The sequence below is a fragment of the Oryza glaberrima genome, chromosome 2 (assembly GCF_000147395.1).
Source record: "Oryza glaberrima chromosome 2, OglaRS2, whole genome shotgun sequence".
Classification (NCBI taxonomy): domain Eukaryota; kingdom Viridiplantae; phylum Streptophyta; class Magnoliopsida; order Poales; family Poaceae; genus Oryza; species Oryza glaberrima.
In genome coordinates this window covers 30798278-30812628 of record NC_068327.1, presented here as the reverse complement: position 1 = coordinate 30812628, position 14351 = coordinate 30798278, and the positions used below count along the sequence as shown (strand labels likewise).

The window sequence follows — 14351 nt, the reverse complement described above, 5'->3', positions numbered from 1 at the left end:
GACGTGTGTAGAGCTAAACCCAACTTTATTTCGAACCGGGGGCGGAATAATAGCGGAATGTGATCGTGCCGTGTAATGATTCCAATTGTCGAGTAAGCATCGTTCGTGCACTTTGCTAATGTCCTCTCATCGAGTATTTTACATGGAAAATTCCTTTGTAGAGTAGTACTACTGTACTTGTAGCTGCCCAAGTGACGAGGGAGTTGGTGAGATTTTCGTCCCAGGTCGATGGTGAATTGGTGATCTGTGTCAGTTCATCCTATGGGCCGAGACAAACAAAATGGATTTCAAAGCCCATCCAAAACACGAATACGTTGTACATGGGCCTGGGCCTCAAGTGCAACCACAGGCGAAGCCACGTCGGGCGTGTCAAATTGTGGTCCATTACTCGACCAGAAAATACCCCCCCCCCAAAAAAAATCAGAAAAATCTACTACTAGAACCTTCCTGGCTTCGTCGAAGCCCACGAAATCCAACTACCGCCAGCCATCTCACGGGACGGGAGAATCGCCGGAATCGGCGCGATTCTCCGGGCACGAATCGGGCCGAGAAATCCCGGGTGCGCGCTGCGTCGAAGCGGCGCGGCGAGAGGGGAGGGGAATGTGGTGGGAGTGGGAGGAGGACGGCGAGGAGGCGGCGCGGCCGGGGGAGGAGGTCCCCGTCGACTTCGACTTCATCTCCCTCCTCTGCAAGCCCAAGGTGGGAATCGCCACGCCCACGCCTCGTCTCGTCTCTTCTCCTTCGATTTCTCCGCCGCGATCTTTTTTTTTTTTTCTGTGGCACGTTTGTTCATGACCTGAGTTAACCCTCACGGGCGTTTGGATTGCGATAGATGATTGCTGTTTTTGTGTTGGGGGGAGCGGATCTTGTAGATGGAATGCCGCCCGCTGGTTGCGATTGTGCTGTTTCCTTTTACCCAATTGGGAATTGGCTCAGGGACCCCGATTCGTGAATGCAGGATTACTACAAGATTCTGGAAGTGGGATATGATGCGTCGGAAGAGGCGATCAGGTCGAGCTATATACGTCTTGCACTGGTCAGTGTTTGCTCTAACACGGTGCTGTATTTGTGCTTCACATTCTTGAATCGTCCTGTGAATTATCTCGTCAAGTAAAGTTTGGCCTAATTCCACTTTTGTGCTTCACATTCTTGAATTGTCCTATGAATTATCTCGTCAAGTCTAGGGATTCCACTTTTGTGATGGTTTACACCAATGCCTGCCTAATGATGTCCACTCTCTTCATTCAGAAGTGGCACCCTGACAAGAAGCAGGGCGAAGAAAATGCAACCTCCAGATTTCAGGAGATTAATGAAGCATACCAAGGTGAGCAATGAAGTTGTTTAATTGATCTGATACGTCTATGTCTATGTTAACTTCAATGTGAAAATAGTATGTGCCGTACTGCAGTTTACCTTTGTTTTTTTGGTCTCTTGCTAACATAATAAGTTGCCAGCAGCAAATCAAAATAGATATTAATGTTCGGCTGCATGCAGATTTATCTGTATTAGTGAATTTCATAACTATTACTCCTGAGATGCCTAGACATGGAACAATTGATGTCATCTATGTCCAAGAGACCAAGATGTTATTCTTGAATTTAAATACAAGGAATTGCTACCACAAGACTAAAGGATGTTTGGCTGTTCTTTCAAATTGTTTAGGTGCCAATGATTCGTGTGTTTCCTCATTTACAATGGATTAGTAGTTACTAGGAATCTGGGTTGTGCTTAATTAAACAATCCAATTTCTCTCGGCATTCAGTTGGAGATAGCTTCCTCGTATTCTTGTCAAGTAGATTGTCAAATCTTCTGGAGACTAATGCACTTCGAACAGGAGAAATTGCTCATTGCTTAACACAAAAATGCTCAGATAATCTATAGTCAGGCTAGCTCTGTGATTGAATCATTGCTAAGAAATTATGTGAAACATGATCTTAGTTCGTTGTCACACTTGAGCCACATTTATGGTGCACCTTGAACATCTTGGATACATTCACGTAGCTTTATAAATTTATATGCATTGGTGTTACTATCTGTGCTCACTGACAGGGCATCTTTTCGTAACTAATCTTTCCCATTGTAAAGAGTGTTCTTCAGTTTGATATATCAGGTCTCATTCATGATACCATAACTGTTTTTCACAGTGCTCAGTAATCCAGCCAAAAGGCGAGAGTATGACAAGAAAGGCATTCTTTATGTTCAAGATCATAATGTAGTGGTAAGTCCCCGCCCTCCTACCCCCACCCAACACACACACACACACTGAAAGAAAATCTATGTTGCACAAGACACTTCTGATTTTTCATAACTCTTTCAGGACTATCTGAACCGGCACAAAGGTTTAATCCTTACTTGCAATGGCCTTGGCATAAGGCATTCAGTATGGTGATCTTACTCAGGGGTACTACAGTCTGCATCCATCTGCTGTCTTTGGATGGTGTGTGTCATTGTAAAATCTCATGTAATCTGCAAAATGTAGCACGGTCATGCGGACCTGCCACTTTTGGGAGGAAATGATGACGCTGAGTTCATCCTGGTATCCTACAACATAGATGATTCTTATTTGGTGATCAGTTGTTGTAGATTGCACGAAGCAAGAGTTCTAAGTTACACATACATGTCGCCCCTTTGTGTAACATACCATATGAAATGCCAGCACGCACTTCAAAATATCTTGTTAGTTACTGATGTTATTGAGCGCAGCTGAATGGCAGGGGGAAAATAACTCGGTTAAAGACTTACCTGGCAAGTTTTATATTGCCTTTAAAGGGGAAATATAAGTACTTCACATAACGGTATCTGCATTTCGCACTGATGCAACTACAGATGTAGCGATTTGCCAGAGATAGGATTTAGGATTTGTGATTTGTCTAAAAAGTTCTCTATGCTACTTGCTTAGTATATATACAATATATTTCTTCCAATGTTTTTCAAACTACAGTGTTTTGACAAATGGAAAGTGGTCGGAAGGGAATTAGGGAAAATATCAGCTGATCTGTTGGTGACACTGCTTCTCCCACTCAATTTTCAATGTGTCAAAACTCAATAGTTCTTTACAACAAAAGGGACGGACAGTTATGTGCTGAAGCAATTTACCAAATATGAAGGTCGACCCATTTGATATATTATTATGTATCCAAGGTACACAGCTTCACAGTTGGCGGCACTTTCAGTATGGAGTATATACATCGGATCAAGTGGTAAAAAAACCAGAAAGACTTGAGCAAGCTCCGCTCTAACAAACAAAAATCTATGGATGTCTGATCATATTTGAAGCGAAAGAAACGTGGCTTACATACACAACTTTTTTCCCTTTCAGTAATAGAAAAAAGAAGACCTAATAATAAGTTGGCTGCGAAGCCTAACATACACCATAGGATCATTCATCGTGAGCTCAAATAATCCTCTCTTTCAGATCTTCGAATTTCGCAAACAGTTTGTCTCTGCTTTCCTGCATATATGATAAAATGATCTTAGGATCACACAACAGGAATGACTGGCGCTTGCTTTGTAGGGAGTTGAAAATGTACCTTGAAGAGGAGGTACCGTGAAGTGAACCAAATTGAGTAACCAGTTCCTATGAGTTCAAGAACTTTTGGAACCTGCAATGAGATGATCAAGCGGTTTAGGAAGTACAGTGTAAACTCTTCAAGTACTAAGTACGACAAAACTATATCAACCCTACTACTGCTGACAACTAGAACTACATTTTTCAGATACTGGACAACTAGGACTACATTTTTCAGATAATGGACAACTAGGCGTATATACCAGGAGCGGTTTGAAGACAGATTTTAACTATTTTGGGTACATACAAATTTGTAAACAATGTCATATCTACATATTTGGTGAAAAATGTCATATCTACATACCAAGGGAATGGAATCGATTGCAGAAACAACTGAAGATAGAACCCATAGGACAACCAAAGCACCGGATCCATAGAGGACAAGAGTTGGTGTCACTTGGATGTCCAGCTGAAATGAACAATTAAAAAATTTGTGTGAGCAACAGTACTAAATGCAGTACAGCAAAGGCGTTTCAATGCCTCATCCCGTATAGCAAACACAAGAACAGGCAAGCTGAATATATGGAAATGGATGCAGGAAAGATGAGATTATGGTGATACATACACTCGCTTCTGAGTTAACAGAAATAGAAGGAAAAAAAACAATGTGGTACGCTATACATGAAACAATCAAACTTCAATCCATAGCAAGAAAACTATGGCATATGGCATTTGTTTCTGTCTATCATGTGTTGGGGTTTGGAGCTCTGTCTCTGCAAACCTCATGCTAGGTCCTAATCACCCAGCTCACAAACTCTCACATTTTGGTACACGAGTCGGTGACTGAACTCAATTTTACATTTTGAGATCTATCAAGTATGCATTTGTCATTGGATTCTTCACCATACTTCTGTATGCAATATTCTTCAACTCGTCTCTCCTCTCAATCATTTGACAGCAACAGGTAATTGGGCATTGATATGTCAGAATTGGCGATCAATTCAGAAACATCAACAGGTACAACGAGGCAATACCTTGCTGAGGATGTCATCCAAGCCGCCGTCCTCCTCGGCTGCCCCCGACGACACCGGCGCCGCCGCCACGGTCTCCAGAGACCCGCCATTAGAGACCGCCGCGACCTCCTCGCTCTTCTCCTCCGCCGGCGGCGGATCGGGCTTGTCCTCCGTGACGACGACGGTGGACGCCGACGCCGACGCGGGCTCCTCCGATGGCACCGGGTCCGGCGCCGCCGCGCTCGCGCACCGCCATCCTGGCGACAACCATCACCAACAGCAAAACCGTCACAAAGATAATCAATCAATCAATCAAAAAAAATCGTGGCGCGTTCGGGCACCTCGAGTCGGGAGGCGGCGGTTGCTGCGGCGGAGGGTGGCGGCGGCGGCGACGGCGGGAGGAGCAGCGCGGCGGTGGTGGAAGGAGGAGGCGAAGGATAAGGGGGCGGTGGCGCGCGCGGAGGCGACGGTGGAGACGAAGAGCTCCATTTTTTTTTTTCTCTTCCTCGGCTTTCTGTGGAGGCCCGAGAAGGCTGGGGGTTTGAGGTTTTTGTGAGCTGGGAGGAGGATGAGGGTGGTGGTGGGCTAGTGGCTCAGTGAGACTGTGCGAGTGAGCTGTGCACTACTACTCCTTGTGTTGATGCTGTCCGAATTTTTCTTTTCTTTTTCTTTTTCTTCTCTTTTTTCACACACCCTGATTTTTTGTTTGTGCTTTTGGAGGGTGACATGTGGCGCTTTCTCTTTTGCTCGCTCCTTTTCTCTGAGTACCACCTGTGTGTATGGTGTGGTTTCGCATTCTTTGGATGGATCTACTTTCATTTTCATTCTTCTTTTTCTGGTACAATTATACTCCCTGTAGCTGTAGTCCTGTACCATGCAATTTAACTGTAGCATAATTCGTATTCTAGAAGATTTTGGCCTGTTAAAATACAAACAAATTGATAGTGTCCGTAGTACATGTGGAGTAGTATGTGCTGCCCATTTAGATCGAGTTGTCTGGGTACTTCCACGCCACCATTTTTTCCAAGTCCATAAAATATTTTCTATTTATTTTAGCACGGCAGATTTTCATTCGCTAGCCAACCATAGAACTGACACATTACATAGGCGCTTTCTCTTTTTCCTGGGATAATACATTAACATTTGGGGTAACATTTTCTAGTGGACCAAAAATTTTGTCGGCTGGTAACACGGCCTTTGAGAAGGCCCAGTACTGCAGGTATACCATTCCGTTCGGTCTCCAGCCCGCTTCCTTACGTTGTACTTAGTAGGATAATTTGGGCTGGCACAGTAAGTAGGCCTAGCATTTTCACCGACCACGCGCGTGGGCCTGGCTGGGTGGTGACAATGTGTGTCATGTGGAGCCCAAATTGGCAGATTAAACTCGTGTTAGCAAGCGAAATTAATGGGCCCACTTGTCAGTCTCATTTATTCTCGTTAAACAAACAGGCAAACATTCCGAGCCGTTAATACCGTAGCCTCGTTACTCATTACTCACTCCTTCCAAAAAAAAAATAAATCTAGAACATTCTCTGACATATCCTAGTAGAACAAATTTGGATATATATATGTCCAGATTTGTTGTACTAGGGAGTATTAGGTTGGTTTTTTATGAGACGGAGGGAGTAGTCATTACCCGTGTAGACAAGCTTGGCTCCGTTCGAGCAGGAGAGATTGCTGGGAGATTGAGGAGAAAACATCTACTTTTCTACGCGCACACTTACCAAACTACTAAACGATGTGTTTTTGGCAAAAAAAAATTCTTTTGAAAAGTTGTTTTAAAAAATCATATTAATCTATTTTTAAAACTTACAATAGTTAATACTCAATTAATAATACGCTAATGGCTCACCTCATTTTGCGTATCTTCTCAATCCCCTCTTTCCTATCCTCTCAGGATTCAACCCAGTTATCATCATCACCAGTATTAATAGTTTCCAGCCCAAGGAATTATTTTGTTTCGGACTAGAAGTCTCAGACACGATGGTATTTGCTTCGGATTGGCTAAGGATTTGGTGCATATTTATCGGCCCAGCCCAAATTCTTATCGGGCCTAGCCCATCCGGTAGCCGCCATAACCCCACCGGCCACCGTGGTCAGCTTCTCTTATCGCATTGCCCAAATAATTACACGAATCGAACCAAACCCTAGCTTTTCCTCTTCGATTCCCGATCCCCCACCCGGCGACTCGCCGGAACCCTAGCCCTAGATCCCGCGCGGCTTGCCGCCGTGCTAGCCATGGCGTCCCTCAAGGAGCTCCTCCCGACGCCCAAGGCGGCGGCGTCGACGTTCTACGACCACAGCAGCGACCCGTGGTTCAAGGAGCGGTATGGCGGGGAGTCGGCGCAATCCGACGCGGCGGCGGCGGCGGCGAAGCCTTCGGGCCCCGCCAAGCCCGTGCCGCCGTACGGGAAGCGTGGCGGGTTCGTGCCGCGGCGGCCGGAGGACTTCGGCGACGGCGGCGCCTTCCCGGAGATCCACGTCGCGCAGTACCCGCTCGGCATGGGCCGGCGCGACGAGAAGGGCGGCTCGAAGATCCTCGCGCTCACCGTCGACGCCAAGGGCAGCGTCGCCTTCGACGCCGTCGTGAAGCAGGGTGAGAACGCCTCTAAGATCGTTTACTCAAAGCACAGCGACCTCGTGCCCAAGATTGCCACGGCTGATTCCGAGGCAACCGCGGACGACGAGGAGTACCAGAAACAGATCGAAGAAACCACTGAACGAACTAAAGCTGCCTTGGAGAAGGTTGTCAATGTTCGGCTCTCCGCCGCACAGCCCAAGAATGTGCCGACGCATGATTCAGAGTCAAAGTTTATCAAGTATAAGCCATCGCAGCAATCGGCAGCCTTCAATTCAGGTGCCAAGGAGAGGATTATTAGGATGTCAGAGATGGCTCAGGATCCTCTTGAGCCACCGAAATTCAAGCATAAGCGAGTGCCCCGCGCTTCTGGATCACCGCCTGTCCCAGTGATGCACTCGCCACCACGGCCAGTGACAGTGAAGGACCAGCAAGATTGGAAGATTCCACCATGCATTTCAAATTGGAAAAATCCAAAGGGTTACACCATACCACTCGACAAGAGGTTGGCAGCTGATGGAAGGGGGCTGCAGGAGGTTCAAATTAATGATAACTTTGCAAAGCTCTCTGAAGCACTGTATGTGGCGGAGCAGAAGGCCAGGGAGGCAGTACAGATGCGATCCAAGGTGCAGAGGGAGCTGCAGCTGAAGGAGAAGGAGAGGAAGGAGCAAGAGCTAAGGGCACTTGCACAGAAGGCGCGCATGGAGAGGACTGGTGCCCCACCTGCACCTACAGGGGTTCCTGCTGGTGGTGGTAGAGGTGCTGTTGATGACAGGGAGGAAGATATGGATTTGGAGCAGCCTCGTGAGCAACGAAGGGAGAGTAGAGAAGAAAGGGAAGCAAGGATTGAGCGTGACAGGATTCGTGAGGAGAGGAGACGTGAGAGGGAGAGAGAGAGGAGGCTGGAGGCCAGGGATGCCGCAATGGGCAAGAAGAGTAAGCTCACTAGAGACAGGGATCGTGATGTCAGTGAGAAGATTGCCCTGGGCATGGCAAGCACTGGCGGTGCTAAAGGTGGGGAAGTCATGTATGACCAGAGGTTGTTCAACCAGGATAAAGGAATGGACTCTGGGTTTGCTACAGATGATCAGTATAACATCTACTCCAAGGGTCTCTTCACAGCGCAGCCAACGCTATCCACACTTTACAGGCCTAAGAAGGACGGTGATTCTGATGTGTATGGCGATGCAGATGAACAACTGGAGAAGGTTATGAAGACAGATAGGTTCAAACCAGACAAAGGATTTTCTGGTGCTTCAGAGAGGTCTGGAAAGAGAGACAGACCTGTGGAGTTTGATAAACAGGAGGAGAATGATCCCTTCGGTCTTGATCAGTTCTTGACTGAAGTGAAGAAGGGGAAGAAAGCTGTTGAGAAGATTGGAAGCGGAGGAGCCATGAGGGCAAGTGGTGGATCCTCAATGAGAGATGATTTCGAGGGTGGAGGATCTGGGAGGTCCCGCATTAACTTTGAAAGAGGTCGTTGAGGTATTAGATCTGCATGTTTTGTTCAGAAGTTTCTCCATGCATTCCAAATGTTATCTGGAGGGTATTCTGTTGAGAATATCAACTTCTTGATGAGAGAAGGACTTGATGTCTGAGTTGTCTTAATGCAACGTCTACTTCCAAGGGGCATCTTAAGGAGTGTACCTGTTTAGATCCTGTGATTATGCTTGTTGTTTATCTATTTGTGGATGGATCTGTAAGCTTAACTTATCATCATTCCATATCCCTTATATTTTGTGGTGCTTTATGAAGTCTCGATGTGTCTGGCTGACCTTACATTTTCTGGTACTGTACCAAGTCTTTAAGATGTATCTGCCTATCTGGCTGAAATACTGAGACACGGGATACATATAAATTCCGTGTTCTGTTTTTTCACAAGTTCTAATTATTTCATGCTACCATGATTGTTGGCTGGATGGATTTCTGGGTATTGCCAATATCGGTATGTTGTTTTGGGGATATTCATGTTTTGTGCAAATAGTGAATTCTTCGAAAATTTTTGTCGGTAAGCATTTTCTGTTGCAAGACTTTGCCGGAGCATTCCCTTTGCTTGCAGTTGATGTGGTTTCTGTAGTACCAACTTTCGGATTAAATAACTTCTCTTTTGTGATTATTACTGGTAAGATCATGGCATAATTTTAAAACACTATCCATCCTAAAATAAATAAACTTAATACATGATATGATATATCTTAGTATTAGAATCTGAACAGATACACACTTTCAGTTTGTTTTGTCTTTTCCTTTAGTTATGTAGATTCAGCCATAGTGTTGTGTTTTTCTTCAGGAATGCAGATTCAGCTATAGGAAATTAGGAACACAGTGAAGAGGAAAGTTTTCATTAGCACGTTTTCTTGTGTGAAGCGCAAATAACAGGATTTTGGTGTTCTTTGATTTTGGCCAAAATCTTCATGGCATGGATGGAATTTTCTCAAAGCTGAAAACCGTAATTTTCTGACGGGCTGAGCAAATTACGCTGGCTGATAACTCCGGCCTGCTTAATGCCTAGGCCCAAACGAAGCAGCCGAGCAACCTTGAGGTTCCATCGGCACCCCTGTTCGGCTACAAAAAGCACCTCACTTTCTTCCTTGCTCATATCTGAGCCCAAGATCCTGATGCTACTCTTCCCAGTGACAAAGAGAACCTCGGTCTCTGACAAATTTTTTTCATTTTAAATTTTTTTCTTTTAATATTTATAGAAATAATCCATCGGCGCAAAAAATTACAAAAATAGAGCCTGCCGCCCTCCACTAGGGCGGCAAGCTGACGTGGCAAATGGGGGAGGGACGGGCGGTGACGGCAGACGGGAGAGGGAGGGTTTTTTACACGAAAACCCTTGCCGCCCTCAAGGGGCCCCCATGCAAAAAAGCCAGCCCGAGCCTAGTACTTTTTGGCTGGTACTTTTTGCATCTGGGTCCCTTGCCGCCCTCTAGTAAGGTGACAAGGGGTCTAGATGCAAAAAGTACCAGCCAAATGCTCTTTAGGGCTGTGAAAATTGCATTAGCCCTTTGCCGCCCTTACAGAGAGCGGCAAGGGGCTAAATGCAATTTTCGCAGACGGCGGCAGACGGCGCCGTCGAGCCGCCATCTGCCACGTTAGCTTGAGGGCGGCAGGGTCTATTTTTGTAATTTTTTGTGCCAATAGATTATTTCTGTAAATATTAAAAGTAAAAAATTAAAAATGAAAAAAATTCGTCTCTGACCTCACCCTGAACCCTTCTCCTTTTTTTCAACGGCCAAACAAGATTGCTTTACGCTATATTGATAAAAGAAGTTTAAGTACAAAGTAAAAACCGAAAGAAAAAGGAAAAACTGTACATTACTGACTGCAAACTGCAAATATGCTTGCACGTCAGTCCACCTTATTCCTCATGGCAATAATCTCGTAAAGTATTTTGCATCGGTCAAGCTCTAGCAACCCAACTTGTGATTGATTCTTACTCTGAACCCTTAACCCCCTCAATGCAGCCATGGCCGCTCGTAGCCGATCGATCGATCGAATCCAAAATCTCCCAAATTCAGCAGCTAAAATCAGGTTCACGTCACCATGCCGCTGCAGGAGATTCCGCACCAAAGGCAAAGAAAGAAACGTTCTTTGCTATCCAGCATATCATAGCAGCGTAGCCGTCGTCCTCGTCGTCCCCATCGATCCATGTCCTACGCGGTTATCAGGTTATCATGACACTGTTTGAATCGGAGAGCTTTGCATTCGCAACGCAAACCCAGTCGCCATCACCGAAACGAATGATCGAACTAGAGAGAGGAAGAGAGAGAAAGAGGTAGGTAAACATATGGTTGGCACGGGCAGCGTGACGTGCACCGGTTTTCCCCCCGAGATTATATTCGGATTTGGTGTTCGCTTTATCATCGAGTACAACTGAATTGTCCCATCTTTTCTTACTACTAGCTTAAGCTGTTTTTAGGCTTCCTTTGATTCGAACAAAAATTATAGAAATTTTAAAGTATTTTATTTCTATAGAATTTTTTCATATATATATAAACCTTTGAATCAAATGAATGAATCCTATGAAATTTCTATGTGACCTTATTACATGCAAGTTTACATGGGAAGTTTTCTTTGAACATTTTATCTCTTCTCGAATTCATGTGTTTTTTCTACAGTCTAATTATAATTCTATGTTTTTTATATTCCTTTGCTTTTTCGTTCCTACAATTTAAAGAGTCTCAGTTGAACTGTTCGGTCTGTAACTCAGTACCGAGTCGGGTCTCATGGTGGATGGCGCTGTAGAATCAGTCGATCAAGCGAGGCGAGGCGACGGCGACCGAAAGGCAAGGCACCCCGTGGTCAATGGATGGATGGACGGATCGATCTCGGCCGTCGCCGTCGCCGTCGCCTGTCACTCACCATAGCTTTTCCATCCGACGCAATGCACGCCGTTTCGCTGCGATCGATCGAGCGATCGATGGATGCATGCCCTGCCGGCCGTCTCGATCGGTTCTGAAATATCAACTTGCAAAGGCGATCGATCGATGCAGCTTACCTTTAGAATTGTCAAAACTGCATCAGCCGCTGCACGCATGGCTTGCTAATCGTCGTCTGCTATTATCTCCTAATCCTGACGAGTGGATGTGACGAAGTGTTAAAGGTGCACCGCCCCCCAAGTGAATATCTGATCAGTTTGGCTTTGGTTAAGAGGACCTAATTCCACGTCATTTTCTCGTCCCATTTCGGTAAACAACAATCAAATCAACACAGCATAACCGATTTGTTCTTCGAGATACCTGCCGGTGGGTACACGAACCTTTTCTTAATAAAGATAATAATGGGTACATGAACCTACTCCCGGCTTTAACTAATTTGCAGAATACAAACCTACCTTCTCGAGCCAGCCTGCCCTAGTGAGAAACCAACCCTTTCAAGACTTTACACGCAGCAAGATGTTACTGCAAATCTGCAATCCTAACTTCAGAATCACCAACTTGTTTCTGAACTGTAGCATATCATAGATATTCATCAATCACCATTCATTCATAGTACTACCTAGTGTACTACTATCACACAGTGCCATGCTACTCCGGTACTAGCTTCAAAAAGGAGTGGACAAGAATTCGCACTTAGCAGCAACAGTAGTGGCCAGTGGATGATGACTGATCCAACGAAATTTTCACAAGTTGGCCAGAAGAACAATTTGGACCTGAAAACAAAGAACCCTTTGGTCCCCAAATCCGGCTACGACGACGACGACAAACGAGAGCCAATCCAACACTCGTTGGCCGGATTCCATGCCGACATCACCGGAGATCTCAGGTCATCAACAAATGTCGCCTGGCGTACGTTCGTATGTATGTGCGGCACCTGTTGCGAAATGCCCAAAATCAACGTCAGATGCATATGGCTGTGATCCTGTGATCCACATGAGCCTCGTTGAAAGATGGTATAGTACTAAAGATATTGGTGGACTTTGGCACATGTATGATGAGAGCATTTATGGTTTGATTGATATATACTAGCTTGTGGCATGGGTGTTTATCATGGGTAGGCTGCTTGTCTCATTCCATGATTAATTTCATTGTAGATGCTAAATGGAAGATAGTGACATTGTCACTTACATCTGTGGTTATGTTTCATGTAGAGCACTTGAATTTCACATGGAACAGTTCAATGAAAGGTGTGGAACTCTTGCAAAATTTATCCTATACTCACTAATAAATTTCCTGTAATTAAAATAAGCCCTTAACATCACTGTGTTAATAAACTCTTCTAATTTTTTTTAAAAAAAACATATGCATTATCAGACTTCCTTAATAAAATGGATGCTAGGTAGCCTCTTGATGAGATCTTTTAACGGCATGTCACATTTGTTTTGATATTCATTCTGGCTTTTGTTTTGAAATATAGTTGAAGAAATGCCAATTTATCCAGTTTGTGGCTTAAACCAAGGGGAATAATATCTCAGAGACTCAAATCTGCATTATTTTGTTTTAATTTGAGGCACACAAAGTTGTTCCTACTCCCCAACTGATTGGCTGGTTTGGAGTTGGAAGAAAAGGGGTGGATAGCATATTTGACAAGAAAATGCGGCTAGTTCATGCATGCAATCTTCAGGTTACATCCAAGGCTGACTTGCAAGATACTAATGAAGATAGATTAACAGTTGGCAAACACTACACAACGAAGTGACCCTTGACTTAACGCTAGCGGCGGATGCTTCCACGAAGTTTCTGCATAACGGTTCATGTTTTCTCAGGCCCAGACTGACTGATCACTGATATATCCTAGTATATCATCTCAATGTTACAAGTAACAACCACATTTTTTTTCAATCACTTTTTTTTTTTTTTGCATCCAACAGAAGAGACCAGAGTTGTGTATGACTCATCCAATGCAACGGCAAAAGAAAGCTGTTAGGCCTAAGATGTTTTAGGTACACATGCTGCACAAAAAAACGTGCTCATGACCGCACGTTGCCTGCACAGCCAAGTGTCCAACGTGCATGTGAGCAAGGCATCAGCTGCTCACTGTCACGGTCCAGAGCACGTTACACAGGCTCTGAAACCTAACAAAACAATGCAATCACCAAACTTCTCTTCGTCTCCTACCTTACTACTCTTCCCCTTCTAAACTATGGCAATTTCCCTTCTTAACTATAGCAACCAAATACTTTATAGAACATATTATAATATAGATTTGCAGTAGTAAGATGTGTCAGAACTATCCTATAACAACCTAATACTAGATAGAATATATTATAATCCAGATTCATAGTACTAATATGTATCAGGACTATTTGAATATGTAGTATTACTAAGACGTGTCATATCTAATATTAGGCTGCTATATTTTAAGAGAGAGATAATACTAGCATCCTAGGTTGGCAGGTAGGCGCACACCGTTTTTTTGGCAAAACTTCGTGACAAGTTCCTAATCCTACACAAAAGAAGTGGTTCCTTTGGCTGCTCGGTTTGCTGTACAATATACCTCTCCCCATGAAATCACAAACAAAACCAGACAAATGCAATTTAAGAGCTTAACCTTCCCGACAACATCTTAATGGTAGACACTGGGTTACACCATAAACAATGGTTAGCGTCATACTCCCAGAAAACACTCAAAGAAACCTGAGATCTACAAAGCTCTGGATCTACTACTACCTCACAAGACCATCTCTATCAAGATGGGCCATCACATCACCCCCTGATGCAGCTCATGATGCAGGGAGAAAGGCGGCTTAAACTCGAGCCTGAAAAAACAAATGCAAGATGCACTGACCCTGGGAAGCAAATCACAT

General features: G+C 44.6%; 3 protein-coding genes across 4 annotated transcripts; 2 read left to right on the top strand and 1 right to left on the bottom strand.

Moving 5' to 3' along the window:
• The first annotated feature begins 441 nt into the window (after window positions 1-441).
• On the top strand, window positions 442-2539 carry LOC127764514 (uncharacterized). Of its 2 annotated transcripts, none has more exons than XM_052289404.1 (5): window positions 442-699; window positions 959-1036; window positions 1180-1324; window positions 2145-2218; window positions 2318-2539. In XM_052289404.1, exons 1-5 carry the CDS (start codon window positions 601-603, stop codon window positions 2387-2389), a joined length of 468 nt encoding a protein of 155 aa, XP_052145364.1. In that variant the 5' UTR covers window positions 442-600; the 3' UTR covers window positions 2390-2539. The 2 variants fall into 2 exon arrangements, with proteins under 2 accessions (XP_052145364.1, XP_052145365.1); XM_052289405.1 differs by having other exon boundaries at window positions 448-699; window positions 1249-1324.
• Window positions 2540-3091: 552 nt separating this feature from the next.
• Window positions 3092-5123, bottom strand: LOC127764513 (protein CURVATURE THYLAKOID 1A, chloroplastic-like). The gene is made up of 5 exons (XM_052289402.1): window positions 4863-5123; window positions 4543-4778; window positions 3873-3977; window positions 3531-3602; window positions 3092-3451 (listed from the first exon to the last, which is right to left on the bottom strand). The coding sequence occupies exons 1-5, from the start codon at window positions 5008-5010 to the stop codon at window positions 3395-3397; spliced, it is 618 nt and encodes a 205-aa protein (XP_052145362.1). The 5' UTR covers window positions 5011-5123; the 3' UTR covers window positions 3092-3394.
• Window positions 5124-6643: 1520 nt separating this feature from the next.
• On the top strand, window positions 6644-8980 carry LOC127763321 (SNW/SKI-interacting protein A). Its single transcript, XM_052287984.1, has one exon. It carries the CDS (start codon window positions 6760-6762, stop codon window positions 8581-8583), a length of 1824 nt encoding a protein of 607 aa, XP_052143944.1. The 5' UTR covers window positions 6644-6759; the 3' UTR covers window positions 8584-8980.
• Window positions 8981-14351: the final 5371 nt, after the last annotated feature.

What these genes read in the sequence shown, in the direction of transcription:
- LOC127764514 (XM_052289404.1), top strand. Translation starts at nt 601, where the DNA reads ATGTGGTGGGAGTGGGAGGAGGACGGCGAGGAGGCGGCGCGGCCGGGG. An exon ending in GATTAATGAAGCATACCAAG is followed by an intron (nt 1,325 to 2,144) that starts GTGAGCAATGAA and finishes TGTTTTTCACAG; the next exon opens with TGCTCAGTAATCCAGCCAAA. An exon ending in TTCAAGATCATAATGTAGTG is followed by an intron (nt 2,219 to 2,317) that starts GTAAGTCCCCGC and finishes TAACTCTTTCAG; the next exon opens with GACTATCTGAACCGGCACAA.
- LOC127764513 (XM_052289402.1), bottom strand. Translation starts at nt 5,010, where the DNA reads ATGGAGCTCTTCGTCTCCACCGTCGCCTCCGCGCGCGCCACCGCCCCC. An exon ending in CCGCCGCCTCCCGACTCGAG is followed by an intron (nt 4,779 to 4,862) that starts GTGCCCGAACGC and finishes GGTTGTCGCCAG; the next exon opens with GATGGCGGTGCGCGAGCGCG. An exon ending in CACGGTACCTCCTCTTCAAG is followed by an intron (nt 3,452 to 3,530) that starts GTACATTTTCAA and finishes TCATATATGCAG; the next exon opens with GAAAGCAGAGACAAACTGTT.
- LOC127763321 (XM_052287984.1), top strand. Translation starts at nt 6,760, where the DNA reads ATGGCGTCCCTCAAGGAGCTCCTCCCGACGCCCAAGGCGGCGGCGTCG.